Source organism: Meriones unguiculatus, chromosome 6 (assembly GCF_030254825.1).
Source record: "Meriones unguiculatus strain TT.TT164.6M chromosome 6, Bangor_MerUng_6.1, whole genome shotgun sequence".
NCBI lineage: Eukaryota > Metazoa > Chordata > Mammalia > Rodentia > Muridae > Meriones > Meriones unguiculatus.
The window spans coordinates 36,061,105-36,087,123 of NC_083354.1; the positions used below are offsets into that span (position 1 = coordinate 36,061,105).

General features: G+C 42.8%; 1 protein-coding gene across 13 annotated transcripts in view; it reads left to right on the top strand.

Moving 5' to 3' along the window:
- The window catches only part of Rbms3 (RNA binding motif single stranded interacting protein 3), a 1,270,324-nt gene that overhangs the window by 1,236,055 nt on the left and 8,250 nt on the right, over window positions 1–26,019 (top strand). For 6 of the 13 annotated variants that reach the window (XM_060385091.1, XM_060385094.1, XM_060385098.1 and 3 more), the window contains 2 exons: window positions 21,137–21,214; window positions 24,699–24,826. The exons of 2 other annotated variants lie outside the window; for them this stretch is intronic. In XM_060385091.1, the coding sequence (XP_060241074.1) occupies window positions 21,137–21,214; window positions 24,699–24,826 (206 nt within the window). Of the gene's footprint in view, window positions 1–21,136; window positions 21,215–24,698; window positions 24,831–26,019 lie in introns of those variants that run through there. 5 more of the 13 variants (XM_060385092.1, XM_060385096.1, XM_060385103.1 and 2 more) reach the window with 2 other exon arrangements.

Sequence of the window (26,019 nt, forward strand, 5' to 3'; positions counted from 1 at the left end):
AGCACCATGACTGAAAACAGTCCGGGAGGAAAGGGTTCCTTTGGCTTACACATCCTGATTGCTAGCATGTCTAAGGAAGCCAGGCAGGAAGGTGGAGGCAGGAAGGTGGAGGCAGGAATGTAAGCAGGTGGTAGAGGGGTCGTGATTACTGGCTAGTTCTCCATGGCCTGCTCAGCCTGCTTTCTCACACAACCTAGCTTCACCTGATTAGAGGGAGCACTACCCACAGGGCAACTGGCCTGCCCATCTCTATCACTGATCAAGAAAATGCCCACGCAGACTTGCCCACAGGCCAGTCTGATAGAGGAGATTTCTCAGCTGAGATTCCCTCTTCCCAGGAGACTTTAGCTTGGGTCAAAGTTGGCAAAAAAAAAAAAATATATATATATATATATATATGACAAATACAAGATTTAATATTTTTAGCCCAGTGAGTATTGGTGATCAATACATGATCATGTGTGGCACCATCAATCCCTCCCACCCAGAGCTGATTGGAGACCAAGACTTTAGGGCCCACAGTAGACCAAATATGTACCAAATGGAGAGTGAGCCCAGAAATCTCCTTTTCAAAAACCCTCCCAAGTCATCCTGTCACCCAGATGGACTGCTGCTCCAGCTCATCAGCCCGTTGAAAGCTTGTGCACAGAGGGTATGACAATCAAACAGAATTAATTGGAGATAATGAAAGTGATGGTAGAATAATGATACTGAAATAACTATGATTTCCCATCATTCAAGCTTCCTCCTCCCTTCTAGAATTTCATTACATTTGCTACTTGATTTCATGAGTCTCCTCTTTTTCTACGATGTGTTTTGAAATTCCACAGAATTGGACTAGTATTGGAAATGAGTACAAAACTGGGCACCTCGGATGGGGTAAATCAGTATCTGGATTTGAATGGAAGCACTTACTCAAAACTGGCAGTGCCAAATCTATTTCATGACTCCTAGACAAATTAGATCAAACCTCCAGAGCCCGGGCAGAGCACACATATCCATCCTGGAATGATGAGTGAGTTACAAGCAGTACCTTTTCAGACACAGAGACCTAGAGCCAGACGGAAAATTCAGTGCTTATTCTTTGCCTAGAGAGGAGAGAGGCCCGTGTTTGTTGACAGACATAACTATAGAACTGTGGCTGGAGTCGGTCCTCTCGTACTTTAGCACGCTCACCCTGCAGAGTTTACTCAGAGGCTGGCTTCCAGCTCAGGGACTGGAGACATGCCTGAGTGGTTAAGAGCAAGAGCTGTTCTTGCAGAGGACCCAGGTTCGGTTTCCAGCATCGTCAAGACAAATCACAAGTGCCTGTGACTGCAGGGGCAGGGAACACGCTCTGACCTCTGTAGATGGCAGGGTGTGCACAAGGTGCGGGTCAACCCAGGCTGGCACACACGCACGTGAATACATGGGTAAGCAAACTTTCAGGTGGACCGTGGCTTCTATGCCAGTTAGAGATCCACTCTGCCGACAGTCCCCCGCCACCCCCGTACATTCCTTTAAGCCCTTCGTAATTAGGATGACTAAATTGCCCTTTCCGTTTTTCCGCTGGTGTCACTGACAGCTCAGAGGATTACCCTGAACTTGGATGTGAAGGCTTCTTTTTTTTTTTTTTAATAACTGGTGGAATCTAATCCTGATTAGTCCCTTTTGTATTTATAAAACTTACAAAATGGGAAACAAAGCTCTGAGATGAGTAGACAGTGTCAAACCCACGTTCACTGTCTCCGCCAGGCTTCTAGAATGCTTCCTTCTCTGCCTGCAGACTGGATCTTGTCAAGAGCCAGGAAGAAATTTCATTACACCCATATTTTCTTATTTCTTGTTCCATTCATAAATACTTTGTGTTTTTTCTAAGATATTTTCTTCTACTACTCTCTGATCTTAATAAGTAATGCAATTCTGTGGTAAAATGCCTGCCATTTGGTATATTTAACATGGAATTGTCACTCATCTTGATTGACACTTGGCCATAATGATTTGATGAAGGAGTATATCTGCATTATTTTACAGTTGCTGTGATTAAAACACCATGACCATGAGCAACACAGGGAAGAAAGGTTTTATTTTGTCTTATGGTTCCAGAGAAATAGTAGTTGACCGGGGTTGGGCAGGTGTGGCACAGCCAGGAAAAGCATGGCCACACAAGCGGTGAGCTACCTGCTCACATTTACATGAGCAGAACAACTGGAAAGAGAAAGTAGGAAGTGGGGCGAGGCTATAACGACACCAGGACACCCCAAGTGACATGTGTCCCCCAGTGAGGTTCACTTCCTAGAGGTTCCCCAATCTCTCCAAACAGTGTCACCAACTGGAGACCAGACACCATTGCTTAAGCATCCCCTAGAATAACAGAGCTGAGATTCTGAGGCATGTCAGAGTTCCTGGGAGGACATTAAAGAGCCAAGTGTCCAGGCCATTTTCCAGGCCAATTAAATCAGGACACCTGTAAATAGTACCTCATAATACCTTGCTAAGTCTTCACAGGTTCCTCTAGTATAAAAACCAAATTTGAAAACCTACAATACTGCAGAACATGTCGTGGCTTCAACCATTAGTGGTTTTAAAATGGAATTTTGAAGGCTCATTACGTTTGGGCTCTAACTGAGTAGAGCTCTTTGTCTTAGAGACACCAAGAGAATCACAGCTAACATCTACAGAGTAGACACCCTTAGTTCTCAGGGAAGGGGAGCAACAGCTGAAACGAATGAAGGGGATCAGGAGCCAAGATCAGACAACGGTGATGCCTGCTGAGCTCTCCTTACCCTGTTAGCTTTCAGAGAGGCTTCTCCAGAGGCTCAGAAGCAGCCTCTGATGGAATGTCAAAAACAAAAGACATACAGCACTCCCTGTGAGGAAGGCACATAGCTGAGTGTGGTGACACAGGCCTGCCATTTCAGAACCTGGGAGGCTGAGGAGGGAGGAACCTAAGTTCAGGTCGAGCTTGGGCCACCTAGTGAGACTCTCTCAACATACCAAAGGGGCTGAAAAGGTTTCCACTATGAAGTTGTTTGTTTGTTTTTTTACTTTGACATGGGCTTTGAAGACCTTATTTTTCCCAGAGTTTACTAAACTCTCATGTAACAGACAATATTTAAGGTAAGCTGTAGAATTGTGCCACAGGGGTCAGAGAGTCTGCAGTGTACAGTGAAAATAGTATGTGGGCTCCTAAACACTGTTCGACACTCGGGGGAAGACTGTCTCTAAATATTCACAGAACAGAAGGTTATGTGGACAGAATATAGGGAAATTCAACTTTCATCAGCAATGGAAAGACACTGGGACCCCAACCACATAAGTAGGTGGAATGATAAAACAGAAAGTGGATGCCAGGGTACATTGGATCAGAAACATATGGAGCCAGTGCAAACGTTAGGTTCAGGCATCGACCCAGGGTCCACACAGACGAATACAGGAGTATCTGATGGTCCTTTCTTGTTGCCCTCACTCTCTGCATTTATTCTTTGTCTGTGGGTTCTTCTAGAATCCTCATCTCAGGAATTTATGCCTCTAGAGTCCTGAGAGTCAGTTCGGGTCATATGGTCCCGCCTTTCCTCTTTAAACAAAAACCTTCTTTGTGGGGAAATAACTAGCTGCTGAGCTTGAACCTCTGGTGGTGGTGAAAGAAGTGGAGGCTTAGCTGACAGAAAAAAAGTGTGAAGCTTGAGTGAAGATGACCTTCTTCCTGTGGGTTCCAAGGAGATCTCCCAAGACTGTTTCCTTGGAGTCTCATAATTATGAAAAGACTTGAAATCCATAGAAATAGCAACGGAAGTATCTGAAGTAATTAAGGCAAATTGGATTGGGATGAAAGTTGAAAGCAGATAGCCAACGGTCAGTGTTGGCAAAGGTTCTATCGGGAATTAAAAATTCTTGGCGGGATGAAGGAAGATTAGGTAAATCGTGGATGAGACCCAGAAGCCTGTGCTATCTCTGATCAGATGGACTTCTTGCCAGTCCCAACACAGCTGTTCATTTGCGTATTTCTCCACAACTCATGATCTCTTTTCTAATTGCTCCCTTCTGAGTTAATATATGGTCCCAGCCACACCAAAGGGTCGAACACCAGGATCGATGGGGTGTAATTTCAAACTGAAAAATTGATCAATTCTGGTATCTGAGAAGAGACAGGGAGTCAAATGATGACACGAAATACTCATTGTCTTTATCCTTGTCTGTGTCTCCTCTGCTTGTCTCCTCCCTTTGTATCGTATCTGATGACCTCAGTCCTCCCTACTCTGAGAGCAGGAAGTGGCCATTTCCAAAAGACCCTGTGAGAGGAGTGCTCCCTTCTCAGAAGCCTGGGGAAAAGCTTCTCAAATTACATCAATTGTACTGAAGTTACATCATTTCTTGACAAAGGACTAGGATCACTAATTATAGAGCAGATCACTGAATGGCTGGGGGAGGGGGGGATGGGAGAGACTCAAGAATACGGAAAAGTGAGGCAGACTGTCATTGGGAATGTGGAAGTGTCAAGAAATTGACATCATCATCTTTTTTTCTAGCTCTTTACTGTAACTTCTCATTGCTTTTCATGAATGTAATTTTGAGTCATAGTTTGGTTGTTGACACCCCAGTTTGTTTGTTGTTTTAGGTGTGTGTGTTTGTATGTGTGTGGCGTCCACATGTACAAAGAGTTTTACATGTGTGCATATACATACATGCAGATGCCAGAGGTCAACCTTGGATGTGTTTCCTCAGACACTGCACATACTTTGTTAGAGACAGAAGTGTCTCGCTGAACTTGGAGCTTACCAGTTTGGTTGGGCTTGCTGGCCAGCCAGCCATGGGGTCTGTCTCCCTCTGTCTCCGAAGTGCTGGTGTCACAAACTTGGGCAGCCATGCTCAGCTTTTTATCTGTGTTCTGGGTTTTGAAACCAGGCTTTCAAGGCAAGTGCTCTACTGACTAAGCTGTGCCCATGACCTGTGTGTTTCAGTTTTTGAGTCACAGTCTAACCAGCTAGCCTCAAATTCATTCCGCTCTTCCTACCCCAGCCTCAAATTCATTCCGCTCCTCCTACCCCAACTTACTGCGTGCTAAATGTCCACTCCCCTTTTCAAACCATTCTTGTGTTTGAATAAGTGCAGTGTAAGTAAGACCTGAGTGTTTTAAAAGACAATCAAGCTCACATATTTCAAGTTTCCATTAGTGTGCATGGTGTTGGTGAAGGAGGTAGTTGTAGGAGTCACTGGAAGACTCAGCACTGTGAACACAGTGGATTTAGCAAATACTTTGCACATCGTCTGGAAAACACAAATCCATTGGGCGAGGGAAAGAGAAAAGTGGGACCAAAATTCTAGAAAACTGTGTAGCCTACATAATAGTAACTATATCTTCATGCCCTAAATAGAAATTAAGGACTTTCAGGGCAAATCAGTGAAGGCTAGATGACCTTGACAGGTGCAGGATAGGCTAACCAAAGGAGGAAGGCAAGCAGGAACTTGTTCTCTCTGATGCTCTTCCGTTTCAGACATAAGCTGCTTCTATAGCACCACCCGAGAAAAGACTTGACTAGGGTTTGTTTATCATCTCATTAAATTTGTTCCTTCCTGGGGTTTCTTTGATTCTGGCTCTCTAAATGAGTGTATGCTTACTTGTTTTTCCTGTGAATAGAAGTATTGAAATATGGGTTGAAACTAAAGCCTTTTTATTTAGTTTTGTCTAGTTTATTTTGTTGGTTTAAGAATGTTATCTTAGAGCCCAGAAGAGAGTCCAGCAGGTCAAATGCACAAGAGTAAAGATCTGAGTTCAATCCCTAGAACAGGCATATAGAGGCTGGGCATGGTGGTGTCCACTTGACAGGCCAGTGCTGGCAAGGAAGAGACAAACTCGGACTCACTGGCCTTCTCTGAGAAAACCTGTTCCAAAACATATCATGGGTGGGTCCTGAGGAAGGACATTTGAGGTTGACCTCTGGCCTCTACACACAAATAAAACCAAGGACACACACACACACACACACACACACACACACACACACACACAGAGAGAAAGAGAGAAAGACAGACAGAGAGAATGTCACCCTCTCTCTCTGGGTCCCCATTATGTTGAAATGAAATGATTGGCAGAGACACCTTTCAGTCTGGGTCTCATAGTTTCTGAAGCATAGTCATAAAGGATAAACAATTTGTATGAATTTAAGATTTTGAGGTCATTGTGGACCCTTTTTATCTGCTCATTCAAGTTCACATCATGATGATTTTTACTGACATTCATCTCCTTTCCTACTTTCTTGTAAAAACACCATTCAAGGTCACATGGATGAATGTGTTCAAGCACCCCAGCAGTTGTGTATAAGACACACTTCTTCATATGTCCTTCGTCCGCTGCCCCACAGTAGTATTTCGGTAGCCCTGTCCTCATGCTGGGGCCCGTTCCTCTTGAGGCTTCTCTGTCCTCTTCTGGCCAGCTCTGCCAGGTTTCCTCTCTCTTCTCAGAAACAAAAGCTTCTGAAAGACAGCCCTCCTCACAACTGTTTTCTATCTGTTACCCATGCCTGTAAGGTCCCACTGTCCACTCCAAGTGTTAGCAGTGTCATCTCCCAGAGAAAATAAATGATCATTTTCCTGAACAGGCTGAATCCAGATTATACCAATTATCAAGAAAATGAATTGTGCCCCACAATAACGCATTGATACCCAACTATTATACCTTAATATACAACCATCCCTATGCTGAGAACCCTGTGTATGCTTCTTTGTGAACACTTTAAATTATGAATGTTTGACTCTGTTTTCCAACCAAAGAAAAGAGATGTAGACATAGAGATTCAGGTCCCTTCTACCCATCATGCTAAAAATCCAAAGTAAAAAATTGTTACCTGGGACTTGTTAATTGAGGAATGTTCTTGTTCTGAAGAGTATTTATTTCATAGTTTGGAAATATTGAATAGAAAATTTCTTCAGACCTCACTGAAGTAGGTAATGATTATTTTTGGTAGAAAAGACATTGTTGCCTGTGGGATGCTGTATCATTTATCAACTGAGAAATCCTTCTGCTGTGTGTATCAAAAACCATCTCTTCAAAATGAAATCACCATTTTTTAAAAAAATTAATTGTGTGTGTGTGCAGCAGAGAGATATGTATAGTGCCTATGAAGTCAATAAGAGGGTGTCAGATACCAGACGTGGAGTTAGAGGCAGTTGTGAATTGTCTGACATTGGGGTGCTGGGAACAAAACTGAAGCAGCAAGTTCTCTTAATCACTGGAGTCATCTCTCTGCTCCCGAAGTTCCCATTGTTTAGCTTCTTTCATGTTCTAGAACATTTAAATATACACAGGAACATCTCCATCATTCATTTGAAGCATGGTGTTAGGGTGGTTTATTCTCTTTATGGTTTTGCTTGTTCAGGGCTGGGATTGAACTCTGGACCTCAAACACAGTGCAAGGGCCCCACCATTGATCTGTATCCCCACCTACAGTCATGTAGTTCTTAAATGATCTTCAGCTCGATTGGTTAGACCATGAATAAACCACAAATCACTTGTATTGGCAATCATCTAGGTAAACAAAATTGATTCATAAGGTAAGAATATTCTCCAACTGTTAAATTATAGGACTACTCATTTGGTTAATATGTTGATGATTAATATACATGAGAAGACAGTAGCAATAAAAAATAAAACCAGAAAAAAACAATTCATTTCTGCTGATAGACTGGTCTGAAGTTTAAGGATCTAGGTATTGTCAACAAGACTTTTATGCCATCACAACACAAGGATAGCTGTTGGGAGTCTAGAAATCATGACTGCTATTGTGAGTCTAGAACAGTAATGTAAAAGAAAATTTCGCTAAACATATTTTCAAGTTACATTTACTTATTTTTTTAGTGTGTATGCACACATGTGAGGTGTGTGTGTACATGTGAGTGCCTTGGCGCGCATGTGGAGATCAGAAAGCAACTTCCAAGGCTCTTTCCTTCCACTATGTGGGTCCCAGGGATTGAATTCCAGTCATCAGGCTTGGTGGCAGTCACCATTACTGGCTGAGCCATCTCCCTGGCTCCATGAAGTGTCTTCTAACTAATGTTTCCTAACATTTATTCTGGTGTAAAGTTTAGCCGAGACAATATCTGTTTGGCTTTGGGCTAATCTGGCATTCAAATGTCCAGCCTGTCAGTTCTCAAGAGTCTCTAACAGTGAGGTCGTGGCGGAAAGAAATAAACACCAAGATTCTTACATATTAAGCTGGTGGAATTCTCTGATCTCTCACCCTGTCAGGCTGGAACGTGATGACCAGATGCCTGGAGCCCTGGCCTCATCTCTTGACTGACCACTCTACCTCAACCCTTCTGAGGCTTCTCATTCTATTTCCCATTGTTCACCCTGTAGATGAACAAGTTTCCCATCTTTTTTGCTAACCCTGGGGAATATACCATGGCCTTTCCATCCCCCAGGGGACACTTTTCAAGCCCCCCCCCAAAAAAACCTCTGTCTTCATGCTCTGCAGAGAATGTTCTCGTGGTTCCAAATCTTCCCTAAAGCCCAGTGCTTCCTACGAATCTGGCTTGCCTCATCATACCTAAACCTCACCTGTTGCCCATGTCCATGTTTCTGGGGCTGGGGTTGCTGGAAGGATAAGTGAACAGGCAGTATCTCATCCAGACCTTATGGTGACTTCTCCTTTCTTTTCTTCTTCTTTCATTTTAATTTTATTTTTAAATTAATACACAAAGTATTAGGCTTGCAGGCCAGCAAGCTGGCTTGGCAGGTGAAGCTGTTTGCCACCTTGATTAATCTCCTAAATTCAATCCCTGGGATCCACGTGATAGAGGGAGAGAACCAACTCCTGCAGGTTGTCTTCTGACCTCCACACACATGCGCACACAAAAGGATGAATCAATGTAGCAGTTTCAAAATCCCATGAAGTAATGGGTTCAACTAAAGCATGTTAATGGTTTGTTTAATTCTTCCTCTCCACCTCTTCTTCTTCCTCCTCATCCCTTGTATCTGTCATCTTCCAGTAGTTGCTTTCCCACTTTTGTGTCATATTTTATTCTTATTATCAATAACACTGGCCCTGAAGATTTTCTTTCATCTCTCCTGTCACTATTGTGTTTTCACCTCTCCTTGAAGCCTAAAGACTCAATGTGGATCTCGATAGTTGCCTCCTTGCTTCCAGTTTCTGCTTCATTCATACCACAGCTTCCTTTTCTTTCTTTTCTTTTCCTTGTTATTGCTGGCCTTGAAGCCATGTCAGTGCAGACTATTAAAGGCTGCAGAACCTCATTACAAGACACTCCTTTAGAATCTTTAGAAATAATGGAAATGGTTTTAGATTGACCCCAAGATAACAGATAAATAATATGGTATTATAAGGCAATGATTCTCCTGGCAGCTAGCAAACACATTACTCTTCATTGACAACACGGAGTAGAGTCTGAACCCTGACACAGAGAGCTAAAGACCAGCCAGTCCTTGCCATCTTTGCTATCTGTTCTTTCCCTCACCCTCTCATGGGCCAAGAAGAAAGGCTGGTGGCATCTGCGGCTTAGCATAAATTCCTCTGTTAGTTTTTGCATTAACTATGTGGAAGCTGCACCTATGAAGGGAGCATAACCATTGAAATACTTCCCTTCAAATATTCCCCACTCCTGGAAGTATTTTAGACAAACACCTCTACTCACTTTGTAGTAATTTCTAATTTGACTCTTTCTATTGTGAAATCACTACATCATGTCTTAGTTACTTTTCTGTTTTTGTGACCATGACCAAAAGCAACTCAGGGAGGAAAGAGTTTATTTCAATTTACAGGTTATAGTCAGTCTTGGAGAGAAGCCAAGGCAGGAACATGAAACAGGAGCTTAAAACAGAAACCACAGAAGAGCACTGCTTTCCGGCTTCCTCATTCACCCACCTTTAAAAAAAGAGCTTAGGCCATGTGCTTAGGACTGGCAATGCTCACAGTGGACTGTACCTTCCTACGCCAAATAGCAATCAGGAAAATGTCCCCACAGACATGCTCACAGAACAATCTGATGAATGTAATTTCTTGATTGAGATTCAAGCTTCTTGATGGAGCATACTAGTTATTTTTCTGTTGCTGTAATAAAACACCATGACTTCTGGAAGAGTTTGTCTTGACTTAGGCTTCCAGAGGGATAAGAGTCCATCATGGCATGGAGATGTGATGACAAGAATGGCAGCTGGAAGAGGAATCTGAGAGATCATATCTTTTAGTACCAGCATGAAGCAGAAAGAGTGAACAAGAAATAGGACAAGACTATAACCTCTCAAAGCCCACCCCCAATGCTGTACTTCTTCCTGCAAGGCTGCACCTTTAAAAGGTTATATATCCTCCTGAAGCAGCATCATTAACTGAGACCAAAATGAACAAATATTTGAGAATATGGGGGTCACTTCTCATGCCAACCAAGCTAAGAACGAAGATTACCAATCACACATGGGTTTTAAGTTCTTGTTTCTTCTCCCTTCTATGACTTCAGTGAATATCTAAGATGAATATTCTGAATAGATGAAAAAATCGTCTTCTGTCCTGACAGTCTCTAGCAAAGCAAAGCACACTGAAAAAGCCTAACCTCTGTTTCAGGGGAAGTGGGAGGCACTTTCAACATTTCCTCTTGCTAAAGTGATATCCTCTGTAGGCACATTTTTGGCTATTTTATTGGTTTCTTATATCTATCACCCTTCTCCACCCCAATCCCTGAAATCCCCAATACTAGGTAGGTGAGAAAGAAGGTTAGAGAGGAAAGGGGACATAGACCTCTTTGAACTACTTTCTGCTGATTAGGGCTATTGGTTTCCTTAAGGCAAGTCTAATCTGTGTCCCAAGGATATCTCTAAACTCTTGTCAAAGTGCAACAACAGCCACCAGAAGTAGCAAAAAGAGCAGCATTCTTCAAAGTCCCACCCCAAACCCCACATGCCCCCGTCCCAGTCCCTCTCTGGGCTTTGATATTTATACCCTCTCTAGAGTCCCCATGGGCAGAATCACACCCCTGCTAGAGTGTGAGAGGCCAATAGCCTGCTGCTATAGACAGTCTAAAGCAGCCCCATACCCAACACCTTGAATTAAAGCAAAAACATGTTTACATAACATAATTGGGTTTTTTAAGTCACCAAAATTCTTACTACAATCGTCCAACGAAGTCTACTGGAATGAGTGACATTCACTGTGTGTGTGGGCTTGAGACCTTGAGAGGAAGTATTTTCTGTGAAGTGGAACTTTGTCTGTGTAGCTTTCTAACAGACTTCGCTTTCCTGTTGGCCGAAGTATTTCCACCCAGGCTCGTGCACTGGCCCAGGCTTGTGCACTGGGTAGTCATAAAACTTAGAACAGCAGAACTTCCTGGCACTTTCAGGGTCTTAGCTCTTTTCACCAATTCTCTGGCCTACAAGGGAAAAATGAACCTGAAGTGACCAGGACAGGAGCTGTTGGACCCTAGGCTTCTGTAATGGGGTCAGATTGTTTGTTAAGTTGATGTTTGTAATTCACCATGTTAAGTCTAGAGGGTTAAGAGGAACAGACTCTCATTTAAAGAGATTATCTTTCCCAAATATAGGGCTAACACTCAGAGGCCCAGTATTCGGGAGATCAAGGGAAGAGGACTGCTGAAAGTTGTAATAATGTGTTTGAAGCCACCTTGGGCTGCATAGTGAGTCCTCATCTCAAATGCAAGAGTAGCCTGCTGTGATGTTGCGTGCCTATGACCCGATACAAAGCTTCACAAGTCTATACTTTTCAAGTCTATACTCCTCCAGGTCACAATATGAAGACATCCCATGACTGTGGCCCTTCATTAACTATCCACAATCCAAATTTGCCTCTGGGTAGATTTTTCTTTTTATTTTTCTAACTTTATTTTTCTACTTTTTTCAAAAAGCCCCAAAAGGAGTTTTTAATACTTGTTATTTGTGTGTGTGTGTGTGTGTGTGTGTGTGTGTGTGTGTGTGTGTGTAAAATGTCTGTGTGTGAGCATGCTCACTCTGGAGTACACATCTGGAGGTCAGAGGACAGCTTTATGTTGAAATGAGCTTCAGGGACTGGACTCAGGACTGCAGTTGTCAGGCAAGCACTAAGCAAATACTTTCCCCGCTGAGCCATCTTGTCTACCCTTTCTTTACACTTGCCCTTTCATCTAGCATTCTCTCTGTGATATGTTCATATTTGTAGAGCAGCTTGTCATTTCTTCTTTTTATATTACTATGTAATAATACCACAATTTATGAATTCTATTGCTCTTTAAGTTATTTCTGTCTTAGGAGAATTATAGATAAGACTGCATTAAATGTTTTGTAGCCTTTGGGGTAATCTAGAAAGAATTCCTGTGATGCCTCCTCACGTGTTCCTAACTCTTGACAATCACTAATTTGTTCTTCTAGAATTTGGTCTAGCATAATGCTATAGACAGGGACTCACGAGGCATGCAGTGTTTTGGAATTTGTGTTTTTCTTTTCTTTTGGAGGACTCGGTATAATTCCATAAAAAACAACATGAACAATTTCAGGTAGTTTTTCATACAAACTCATTTTTAAAGTTAGGGGTTTTTTGTTGTTTGTTTTTTTTTTTTTTTGTCTTTTTGAAAAAAAAGTTTGAGCTTTGTTTTCAGCACCCACATGGTGGCTCAAACCATCTGTAATTCTAGTTATAGGAGATCAAACATCCCTTTTGCCACACCCTGGCACTGCACTCACAGGTACATACCTACACATGGACACACCCAAATACACATAACTAAAACCTTAACTTATGAAAACATTAAGATCTATAACTATCAGTTTATTATCCATGACTGATGGTGGTCCTATTTCCCCATCACTGTGTATTTCATTTCTTATCATTGTTGATTTCTTGGCCCAGGCCTTAAGGATAATGCCAAGAGGGGTGAGACGGGAGAATGTAAATCTCATTCTAAAACTCAAATGAAAATTGTTATATATTTCACAAGTTAGTTGCATGGTTTTTGTATATAGATATGTCCATGTAATTCTCAGCTATGCCCAAGATATTTTATGATACATAGATGTCATGTTTTATTCTTTGAAACAACATCAAAATTGTCTAATTCCCTCCCTTCCAGTAAGGTAAAGCATGTTGATTTCCTTTCAAATTAAGCATACTTTGAAACTCTGAAGTTAATCCCACACAGACATGGTGTATATTTTTGGTGGGGTGAAATGTTATTTAAGAAACTTATATAAGCGTTCATGAGGGATACCTAACTATATTTTTTTTCCTTCTTATAAAGCCCCTGTCAGATTGTTAACATAAACAATTTGCTGAAATTAAAAAACAAGTTGGGAAGTAGTCTATGGTATTTCTTGGCAGAGTTGACACAAGATTGCAATTATACATTCTTTAAATGCTTGGGAAGTTCACCACGAAAGCCAGCCAAAGTCAAGTGTGTTATCACAGATAGTGTGGGGTGAAGAATTTAGTTTGTGGCACAGCTATGAAACAAAGCATGATTTCCTTCATTTTGGGTCTGTTCTGCTAAAATCTGCTTTTTTTTGGTAATTTGTCTATTTCACATAAGTTGCGAATTCTATTGGCACGACATTGTTCATGGCATCCTCTGTGTTCTACTATTCACCATCCAAACTTTCCTGAGCTTGATGAGTCTGAACACTCTCCCGTGAATATGCTTTTCCCATTACCAATGACCTTAGCCCAGACAATTCTCAGATTTTATCTGATTTACTGTTTATCTGTTCAGACTGCTTTGTGCTAACTGAGTCTTCCCTATGCCTTCTTGTTCTCTGATTTACTGACAGGACATACCTATCACAGAAAAAAAAAAGTTGAGGAAGAAGAATTCATCGTGTCTCTAAAGAGTTACTTCAAGGGCTAGAGATGGTTGAGTAGTTAAAAGAACTTGCTGTTCTTCCAGAAGGCATAGGTTCCATTCCCAGCACTCATGTGGAAACACACAACCATTTGTAACTCCAATTCCAGGGTATCTGATGCCCTCTTCTGGCCCCCACAGGCACTGCACAGTGCAGTACACATACCCTATTGCAAATTTAAAATGTAAGGCATCATTTATTTATCAGCTTCATTTCTGTAGCATTTTGTTGTGAGTAAAATGTACACAGGCTGAAACTTAATAGGCTCTAGTTTTGCAAAATATTAATTAAAGTTTCTCCCTTAGCAAGTGTGCAGGCTGTGCAGCCTGGGGGTAACACAGGTGTGATGAGTCTTCTCTGTGAGTCACATGGTTTGGGGGTGTGTGGATGTCCGGAAGAAAAGCACTTAGGACTCTTCTTCTTGGTCTCTGCCACACCCAAGCAGCAGGTAGGCCTCAGTCCAGACAATGGCACCAGTGGTGTTTCTTTCCTAGGGCTTTCATGGTACTTATTTGGGAATTGTGCTCAGTGTGGCTCTGGGATAGCATGGCCTGCACGTATTTATGAACTCTGGACTCCGCCTGTCTAACAAGTCCGCTGAATGGTGTCTCTTTCCCCGTAGACAGGGGCACATAGTTTTGTGTGCTTCTCTACCTGGTCCCCAAGGACAGCTAATTGACCAATCACAACCATCTCCATCTCACTACCTTAGAAATCAAATGCTTTGTTTCATATATTATCAATAACCTAAAAGATAAAAAGTATGGTTCTTGGTGAGGGTTTTACCTACTCTTCCTGCTGTGGTGCTAAAAATGCCATAACAATAGCAGCCTAAGAGAGGCAGGGCTTATCCTGGCTCACATTCTGGGGTTAGAGTTCAGTCCGTTCTGACAAGGAGAGGCTGGCAGTGGTGTGGAGGGAGCGGCTCACACGTATGTACAGCGATGACACGGGGGAGGATGCAGCCATGCTCTGCTGCCTCTCTCCTTTGTGTGCAGCTCAGGATCACAACCCAGAGGATGGTGCTGACCATGCTCAGGGTAGAGTCTTACCCTGCAGTTAACCTAATCAAGATGATGTTTCCCAGGCATGTCAGAGGCTAACCTTGTCATGGATGTGCCTGGAGGCCAGTTTAGCATGATTCTAGAGCCTGTCAAGTTGACAAGTATTACAAATCACAGTGGGCATCCACCCTGTTATCCAGCTGAGCAGCTGGCACAGGCCTGACCTTCTACAGCATGCTCTCCTTGGAAGGAAAGTCTTCAGCCATCCTCTGTGCCCATGGGCTCATCTATCCAATGGCCTGGAGACCAACGAAGATCCTTACACTTGCTCAGTGACAGCTATTTTCACTCAGTTAATCAGAGCAAACAGCTGATTGCTATCATCTTGCCATAATCCCAGGTCCAGGCACATGGTACCTCAACTCTGAGGTGTTATTTAATTAAACAAGAACAGCATCGCCACAGTGTCCTTAAAGTTCCAGGGGCTGAGGAGTGAGAGCTCAGCAGTCGGGAGGATTTGCTGCTCTTCCAGAGCTGCACTCAGCTCCCAGTGCGCACATCAGGTGGCTTACAGCCGTGTGCCTTCAGCTCAGGGGTTCCAATGTACCCTTTGCTGGCCTCCACGGGTACGACACTCATTTCCTCATACACGAACCCAAAATTAAAAATAAATCTTAAAAACACATCCGGAATAGCTCCGCTATATCTGTCTCTCGGCCACCTGGCCAGTGAATCGCAGGTCAGCTCGGACCCTGCATCCTCAAGGTTTTGGCCAGAGGAGGTCCAGGGCTTTGAGAGTAACTTCCACCTCACGTTTTAGCATCATTGTCCACAGGCCTCTTCTCCTCTTGCTCAGCTACCACCTGGACATGCGTTCTTAAAGCTTCCCTACTCCTTTCCATTGACCTCTTGTATTTCCTGAGATGTGGCTGCCCCTGTTTTCTGAAACATGTCTCCATCCTTATGAATTTATAGGCACGACTGACAGCTCCCGCAAGGGGTAATCATTTTTCAAACTCAGTCCAAATGAGTTAGCTGTTTCAAGTCTCTCAGGAAAATTTCAAAAAGTGGGCTTTCTTTGTCCCTCCCAAAAGATCAAAACAAGAAGTTTCCCCACAGGAAGCCTGAAGTTTTGTGTCACTTTGTTAATGAAAGAAGCTGATCCAGAAATTATAGTTTTCAGGGTTTTTTTTTTTTCCTTCTGTTTTCTCTGAAATAATCAATAATTACCCAGAAGTGGAAACATCTTGTCCCAATTCAAATAGGCAAAACCAAGTTACCTTGCTAGTCTTCCTTTGCCCCCTTCTTTTCCTGTAATTCTCACAATGATGCAGTGTCCAGACTACTTGGAAAAAGTGAAAAAGTCTGGAGTTTACTCTGTGCCTTTGCAAGTGGCCGTTCAGCACGCCTGCACACTCCACAGCCAAGCCCAGGGCCTGCAAATATACAGAATTTATCTTCAAGCTGCTGCTAAGTGAGAAAGATGGCAGGGATTCATCCCTGTTACCTGCCATTTAATTTTGATATGCTTTCTTTCCACAATGCAGTTAAAATGTCCCAAATAAATAATTTGTTTTCATAAAAATTACGGCAGACACATTGTAGCCTTTGGAAGACACCATTAAAAAGTATTATCCACAGATAAAAGTACTCTGAGTCTTGAATCCACACAGCACTGACTTGCTTACCATAATTTGCCCTTAATTTTCAGATGTGCCTATTACATTTTTTTGTGACAAAAGTAACCAGAAAGACAGTCCTATTGAACACTGACTGTCACAACATACTGAGAAGAGCCGATCTCTGCCTATAAAAATCTTTACTGTTCTGTTCAGTATAGAGACATAACTGGATTATCAAGCGTAGAGGGTAGACTTTCTTAAAATAAAATTAGAGCTTGTGGGTAGAAAGGCTGCGAATTGGAAAGGCACAAAAGAAGCTGAGGAGGTGGCTCAGCTGGTAAGGTGCTGTGATGCAGGAATGAGGACCCAAGTTCAAATCTCAGAACTCACATGACAAGAGCCAGGAATGGCAGAGCATTCTTTTAATTCTGCAGAGGGGACTGGGGCACTCCGCTGGATCCCTGGGCCAGTCGGCCTATCTTACTTGGCAATTTCCAGACCAGGGAAAGACACTGTCTCTCAGAATGGCAGGCAGTGCCTTAGGTATGTCAATAGAGGCTGTCTTTTGGTATCTCACATACGCAGATATGTGCACTTGCACACACACAATGTTTGAAAAAAGAAATATTCATATAAAAGCCATTTGGTGACATGTTGTCATCTTTTAAAGTTTAAAGAAGTGTTTACTGTGGTGTGTGTGAGAGAGAGAGAGACAGAGATACACAGAGACATAAAGAGAGATAGAAAAAGAGAGACAGAGGAGAGAACGAGAAATATGTGGGTTTATGCATGAGTGCAGTGCCCATAGAGGCCAGTAGAGGGCAATACTTCCCCCGAAAGTGGAATTATACAGGGTTCTGAGCCACCATGAGGGTGCTGGGAACCAAACCCCAGGCCCCTGGAAGAGCACCAGTGCTCTTAGCCACTGTGAAATGATGAACCACCCTCCAAACTCAGACTTCTGAGGAGAATTTGAGTGTGAACCCCTGCAAGTGCAGATCACTTTTCCCCCCATATTCTCAACCCCACTGAATGTTAGGAAAGGAATGAAGACTTATTGATTCAGTTTTACAGAGGCAAAACACAGATGGGGCCTTGAACAATCCAGTCATTTGAAGAAGCTTAGCTAGGAATCACATAAAATGTTCTCATTAACCAGACTGCCTGGGAATGCTTTAGCTTGGCAAGGAGGTCTAAATAATTCATTGGATTCTCATATCAGAGTCTTGGGCACACTTCCTTATATACACAAACAGCAGAATGGGAGTGCCCTGCCCCTGGGGACTGTGACATCATCCTATGCAAATGTGATGCATGCTAAGTTATTAGACCCAGGTGCAAAGTTTGTAAAAAGTAACTCTAGAGTTTAACATCACTGCCTCCCCTGCAAGGGTTGATTATCTCACTAGTAGATGTGAGGTTTTGTAAGGAACCACCAAAGTCTAGGAACGTGAAGACCAAGAACACCATTCTGCCCAGAAGCAAGTTTAATCAGCTTTAACTAAGCTTTCAGAAGACATGGGTCTCCAGCTTCTTATTATAAATTCATTATATTGAATGAGTAGTACTGCTGCTCAAATGTATCAGAATCCAGAATGTTGTTCTTTCCTTCCAAACAAGTAGGGTGGGTGTTCGTGTTTTGATTTTTTTCTTCAAAGATTCTTATTTGTGTGTGTGTATACACAGAGTGGCTGCCAAGACCAGAGAGGGAATTGGATCTCCTGAATTTGGAGTTACAGGTGGCTGTCATGAGCCACCCAATGTGTGTTTGTGTGCAGGGAATAAAACAAACTCCAGATCTCCTGCAAGAGCAGCACATGCTTTAACTACTGAACCATCTATCCAGTACCATCTGGGGAAGTTCTATTGACAAAGCACATACCTGGTCAAGGGCGCTGAATGTGAAATTGTGAGACTGTCAAAATGTCAGTCTAGTGTTCTATACTTCTTTGAAAAACTGAAAGAAGTTTAATATCTGGATATTTACCATCTGCTCTGGGGTACAAACTAATGAGAAAAACTGGCTGGGGAATTTTGTTAAAGATTGAATAGGCACAGCATTGGGGTAGGGTGGGATTATTATTTGAATGAGATCAGAATCACTGACAACTATGAAGCCTGTGGATTTGTAATGAAATGTAAGGGATTTGACATGGATACTGTGTGTGTGTGTGTGTGTGTGTGTGTGTGTGTGTGTGTGTGTGTGTGCGCGCGCGCATATGCCAGGGCATGGAGTGTGAAAATTAGAGTACAACCTGCTATTTGCAGACCTCCATTCTCTTTGCCCACCATTGTCCTGGGGATCCACCTCAAGCTGTCAGCCAGCGAGTGCTTTTGCCTTCCTCATCAGACATTTGGCTAGTCCTCCACTTTGTTTCTGGTCCTTCATTTTGTTTTCATCTCTTAAGATTACTTTGCTTTATGTCTAGGTGTTCTGCCTGCATGTGTGTGTGCACAGTGCGTGTGTGTGTGTGTGTGTCTGGTACGTGTGGAGGTCAGAAGATGGCATATGCCCTGGCATTGGGGAACTGAAGCTGGGACCTCTGCAAGAGCGACAGGGGCTCTTAACTTCTGAACCATCTCTCCAGCTCTGGCCACTCTGCTTATCAAAATAGGGTCCCTCGCTGAACCTGGAACTCACTGCTTGGCTAGACTTGCTGATGTACAAGCTCCCTGGTTCCTTATGTCTCCCTCTCCCCAGCACTCCCCAGGCGTGTACTGCTGTCCTGTGTTTTTATGTGGGAGCTGAGGACATGAATTCAGGTTTTTAAACATCCTCAGAAACCACTTTACTGGCCAAGCGGACTCCCCAGTGCCTCAACCTAGATGCTTTCACTCAGCCACTGAGCCATCCCTTATGGGTTCTAGCCATTACCTCAAATATCAGAAGATCCAGAAACAAATAAAGTTTAGCTCATGCCTTCAAAGAGATGTCATTCTGAGTGTTTTTGAGAGAAGTGATGGATGCCTTAAGAGCCCAAAGATAATATGATGACACAGAGTTCATGTGGAGGAAGCCCTAAGCCTTTCAAGCACTTGCTTTGTCCAATTACAAAATGTGTGTGTGTGTGTGTGTGTGTGTGTGTGTATGTTTATGGATAATTGAACCCAGTTACTTGTTTATGTGTATCCACCGAAGATGATAGTTTGTTTGTTTGTTTGGTTGGTTGGTTGGTTGGTTGGTTGGTTTAAGGTCGTTTTATTAAGACCGCTCTATTTTTAACAAACACATACAACTGTTTAAAACCAGGATGAATTTATTTCAAAATCACTTTATTGCTCCAGTCTTCTGTGTGAAGCTTGAATAGCCATGGCCGATGGGCTGGACTTCCTTTATTCAGAGGGAACCTCTTGCACCAGCAGACACAGAACAAGCAGTTTGGGCTTTACTTTTTATGTATTTGATCTCAGCCATCTGAAGAGCATACAGAACCAGGGACTTTGGATGTTCCATGAAAACATCTGAAACTCTGGGAGACAAAAAAGCTGGCTTCATAGCATGGACTCTAGTTCCGCAGTGTGGGGTATGGCTCAGGTTTGAGAAGTCAGAAAACAGATGATTCCAAACTTTAGTTTACATACAGGGGGGCTGCGAATTCACAGGAAGAATATACATTACAAATGGGAACACAGGTCATATTTAATTCATAGAGTACATACATGTGTGTCACACTTTATTCATGTGTGTGTAGGTCTCTACATAATTTTTCCAGAATGTTCCCTTTTTACTGCAAAAACATACATGTTTGCTATCCACAATACACATGTTAGCAAACATCATAATTTACCCAAAGAGAATTGGGCTATTTTCTTTTTAAGATTTAATTTTTTAATCATTTTAGTGATGTGTATATGTGTGTGGGATGAGAACACGCATGTGTGTGCAGGTGTCTGTGGAGGCCAGAGAGGGAATCAGATCTCCTGGAGCTGGAGTTACAGCTACTTGTGAGCAGTGTGACTTAGGGGCTGGAAATTGAACTTGGGTCTTCTGCAAGAGCAGAATATAATCTTAAAAGCTGAATTATGCCTTCAGCCCCTCTGGACTGTTATCTTCTAAGAGATTAGAAAGAAAATATTCATGCTGCCTTGAGGATGGAAGGTGAAAGGACACAAGAGACTTCAGTATTACCTGTGACAGTCCCTCCTGCCTTCGCTGTGCTTGAGATAGAACTCACAGCCTTGGACAGACAATCGCTGTTCCACTGAGAGATATTCCCAGTCTATTTTATATTAACAAAGATGATCGAAAAACATTTGTCCATTGCAGTATTGCTTTGTAAGCATTTCTTACATTGTTCCTCGACATTTTTAAGATAGGAATCATTGCTTACGAATTACTACGATGATTCATTCATTCAACAAATGCCTTGTCAGGAGCCTACTGTGTGAGAGGTTTTACCAACAAAACGGAGAAAAGAACAGACATCGTCCTCACACTTGTGGAAACAGGAAATATTCCAGCTCTTACATAGAAAGCCGAGATTGGCGGCTTAAGGGGGTGGGCTGAAGTAGCCTGTGCTGATGTGGAGAAGATGAAACTGCTACTGACGTAGAATCAGTATGCAGGAGTCACCGTCAATAAGACCTGTCATCGATGGTGACAGTCATGTGCTGTTCCTCTATCATCTCATGTAGTGTCTGACTCTTTCTCAGGTTGCAACCCCCAAGTTCATGTGCATTTTTCTTTGATTTTTCTCTAGTATATGACTGCTGCTCCTATGCAAGGGACCTACATTCCCCAGTACACGCCTGTGCCTCCGACAGCTGTTTCTATTGAAGTAAGTCTATCCTGTAAACACAAAGAGGCAAAGAGAGAGAAATCTCAGTCGTGCAGGTCCCCATAACCCAAGGAATCCTTGATAAATCTTTATGCTGTTCTACACGTTGTTCCTGCAAGCTGAGTATGAAGAAGTCACACGTCAGCTCAATCAAACCTACATCCCGCATGCAGTTAACAAATCTTATAGAGAGGTATAAAGGAAGAGTGATTTGCACACCTAGACAACGATTCAAAGAATGTATCTCTCCTCCATCAAATGCAGACCACAAACACTCATGAACAGAGAGGAAGAACAGTATATAACTTGGTCTCGAGAGTGGTCCCTGAACCAGCACCATGGGATATGCTTTCGTTCTTTTTCCTATTGCTGTGGCAAAACAAAACAAAACAAAAACTGAAAAAAAAAGCAACTTAACAGAGAATGGGCTCATTCTGACTCACAGTTCAAGAGTACAGTCCATCATACGGTGGGGACATCACAGAGTCAGGGGAAGCAGCTGCTTGCATCACATCCACAGTCAGTAAGCATAGAGCAGTGAACACAGGCTGATGCAAAGCTTCCCTTTCTCCATGTGTGCAGTGGGTCCCAGCCAGGGAATGACACTGCCCACAGTGTCAGCACTGACACAGCACATCCGAAGCCAGTGAGCAGAGAGCAGTGAGTGCATGCTGACATTCAGCTTCCCTTTCTCCCTGTGTGCAGTCCAGGGCCCCAGCCAGGGAATGACACTGCCCACAGTGTCAGCACTGACACAGCACATCCGAAGCCAGTGAGCAGAGAGCAGTGAGTGCATGCTGACATTCAGCTTCCCTTTCCCTGTGTGCAGTCCAGGGCCCCAGCCAGGGAACGATACTGCCCATAGTGGTGCCACCTGCAGTTGCTCTTCCAACCTTATTAATGCAATCAAGAACCCACGGGCAGCTGTGTCCCAGGCTGATCTCCCAAGTCTTCCATCAAGCTGAGAACCAAGATTAGCCATCCCTGCATCACTTACGAGTTAAAGAGGGAAAGCATCAGACATCACCATCTGTTTCCCGGATCTGTGTGTTTCTTTTAAGATGATCCCTTGGGAGTTCAGATGCTCATGAAAATGAGACAGCATCTTGATTCTCAAACATTTCTGCTCATTAAAATTGTTAGGGGAGGCATGCTTTAAGAATATGGATCTTGGATTTCATCAGATGCTCTTACTGACTTGTCTAGGATATGTACTAGGTGTAGGGATTTAAACAATCCCAAATGATGCCAGTAGGTATTAACAATTAAGAATCTCTGCTCCACTTGGGAGTGTACCCAGTACGTATGGGACTATGGTCTTCATCCCTAGAACCCTAAAAAGCATATTAACAAAAAGCTTCCTCTTCTAATGAATGAATTCAATATACTCCTGATTCCTACAGACAGGAAAGATATAACTGAATCTCTGCGGGTATCATAAATGATGCCTTCATTTTGTTCTTAGTGGAAGTAAAGCTCCTTCTCTCTCTTCATTGGCACAAATCCATCCTCAGCAGCTCTCATTTTACTGGATGGAGCTCTAAAGCTACAGAGAAGAGCACAGAGCCAAGCTGTATAGACAGCAGCGGTGCTTAGGCTCTGTCCAGCTCTACTGTTAGCCATAGTCCCTCTTCTAACACCCAAGGGTTTTGTGGTCATTTGCAGGCATTGCTTCTCATCAGCTAGAAACTGGAAAACTAATCAATATACTTCCTTGAGTTCATCTTTGTTGCACTGGAACACCACCAGTAGCTAGAGCGCTTGTGCCTCTCCATGAAAAAGTCCAGCACTGGGGATGTCAGTGGAGGTTTTGGCCAGCTAAACTGAACCGATGAAAATGCTTACAGATTTATGTCTGGTGTATAACAAACATATACTGGAAAGAAACATATACTTGGGTAAAGAAAGCCCCAAAGATAACAAGGCACTGCTGTAATGTCTAGGGAACTAAGAGCATCAAATCCTGTTTTTAATTTTCTAGGTGTATGGGTCCCAAATAGTGGCATGTTATAGGTTTTAATTGGAGTTCAGGAACATGTGATTCGATTACATGGCCTTTGCTATGTTTAGTGACTAAAGAGCAGCTATGCCTTGAAAAAAATTAATAGTAGACATATCACAAGCACCATGAGCATAAGCCTCTACCACACAGTTCCATCTCTGTATGTCTACACCAAAGGCTTATGCTGTTGAAAGAGCCAGTACCTTTAATTGAATAACAGTCACATTTAACAAAGTAGCGTATGGGAAAGAAGCTCTACTCAGAGTTAGAGCTGAAGCTGGAGAGGAAGAAAGAGACATAACTATTTTCTACTCTTCTGCCTTGAATCTGCCTTGTGAAGAAAAGAATAGTCAGAGCCATCCAGAAACACCAGGTGGACACTTGCTGGTATCCATCAATCAGTCAATTGACCAGTCACAAATCAATCATGTTCAGAGGTTCTAAAAAGAGAAATTCTGTCTCAAAACAAACAAAAACAGAAAATAAGTGATGAGAGAACAGCAGAACAAAGTGCTTGACATACAACCCACAGCAGGTATCTGCTGGAGGCTGCTGTGGCTGCTGTTTCTTCCTTCTCCTCCTTTTCCTCCTCCTCCTCTTCCTCCTCCTCCCCCACCTCCCCACCCTTCTCCTTTTCCTCTTCTTTTATTTTCCTGAATGCTCTGACTGAATGCCTGTTCATATCTTAGAAAACAAAAAAACAAAATAAAATAATTTAAAAAAGAAAGAGAAAGAGAGACAGACATACAGGAAGGAAGGAAGGAAAGAAAGAAAGAGAGAGAGAAAGAGAGAGAGAGAAAGAAAGAAAGAAAGAAAGAAAGACTGCACAAGTAGATGGGTGAGGAGGTGGCACACCCCTTTGATCCCAGCACTCCAGAGGAAGAGGCAGATGGATCTCTGAATTTCAAGCCAGCTTGATTTAGGTAGCAAGTTCAAGGCTAGCCAGAGCTACACAGGGAGACAGTATAGGAAGTTGGTTCCCAGCCACCAAATCAGGAAGTTCACAACTATCAGCAACTTCTGTTCCAATGGAGTTGGAACTTCCAGCTGCCATGGTCACACACACACACACACACACACACACACACACACACACAGGGGTGTATATGCACATCGACATATGCACATCTACACATATAAAATACACAGAAAAATGTATAATAAATCTTCAGAATATGCTCAGAGTATTTAAGAGACCACCGACTGTGACTGTAGACTATACTTGAGGCCAGTGTCCTCTGTGCAAAAGTTGAAATGGTTTTCTGACCATTTGACCTTTCTGAGGACTTCTGCTGGCAGAGCCATTGGTGCTGCACCATCAAGATGACAAGATCAAGTTTTCCTTTGCTCCCATCCTGTGGTTTCCTGCGGTTGGACGTTATCTCTTTTCAAACCCAGTAGGGGAAGGGTGTTTGCACTGCGCCTAGAAAGGGCCCTTTGCTAAAACAAGTAAGGGCTGTGTGTGCTGATCTGCCTCTTCAGGGTGTTGTCGCTGATACCTCTCCCCAGACGGTGGCCCCCTCACCCCAGGACAGCAGTGGTCAGCAGCAACAGTTAGCAGTGGACACAGCCAGTGAACACGCCCCTGCATACTCCTTCCAGCAGTCCAAGTAAGTCTGTGCTGTGCCGAGGCCTTCCTCCCGAAGCTGAGGTCTGGAAGCCTCTTTCTCAGGGTGTCTCCATTTGTTTTGGTTTCACAGAAACCACCCCAAGCTTAGCAGTAGGCATTTCTCAAGCTTATGATCCCATGAGCCATTCTGGCTGGTTTCAGGTGAGTGCATTTCCAGTCCTGCCTGTACTTGGCCCTGTGTGTGAGCTCCTGGTCATCCATGGCCCTCTGCTTTGGATAATAGAAGGGCTGATTATATGCCTTTAATTTTCTAACAAACTTATTTCCAGACATGTCAGAATTCTAAGAACAGCAAGAAACAAAATTCAACAAAAGGAGGCACTCAGTTTAGCTTCTATGCATTGGTTGTTATACTCAGTTAATGCAAGTCACATGACCCGAAAGAGTTAATGAAGGCTCTCACTTCAAGAAAGATGCATTGTAGTCAATCAAAAATCTGTTACACATTTTTGGGGAAATTCTAGTCTGCCCATCTGAATCTAGATAACGATCAGACATTCTGTTCTTAAACTCTTAAACAATTACAGTGACATTCTCATTGCAGGTTGACTTTGAACACCAGGGTAAATGGTCATGGAAAAGGAGAATACTGTTAAATACATGACACAGAGATTAGGCCTTGCTCAGGAATTAAATAGCAGAGAAGAATAATTAAGTGTTCAGAATTACTCATGAAAAATTTTAAACACCCATAAAGAAAATTACATTTGGCTTTGTGTGGAGCAAATATGTAGATTAAATTTTGAAAGCTCTGCTCTGAAGCTAGAGGAATTAACACTGGGAAAGTATATATGGAGAAGGCTTCATGTGCAAACTGTCCAGCTCTGTGGATCGTGACCAACCCTCTGATGAATGGAGAATTCTCAGACAAACCTGTTTGCAGAGGCTTGCTCTCCACCATCCTTTTGCTTGTTAAAGAAATCGTTCTGTCACTCATAACGTTGTGAAGAAGCTGCACATATCACCCATGCCTAGAGTGGACAGATGGATGGATAAAGAACTGTGGTCCACAGTCACACAGTAGAGTTGTTTTCAGCCATAAAGAAGAATGAAAGGATGTCATTTCCAGAGAAAGAAATGATTGGACTGGACATCATATTAAGTAAGATAAACCATATTAAAGCAGACAGTTGCTACATTTTTATTCTCACCTGCAGAGTCTGAATTTAAATA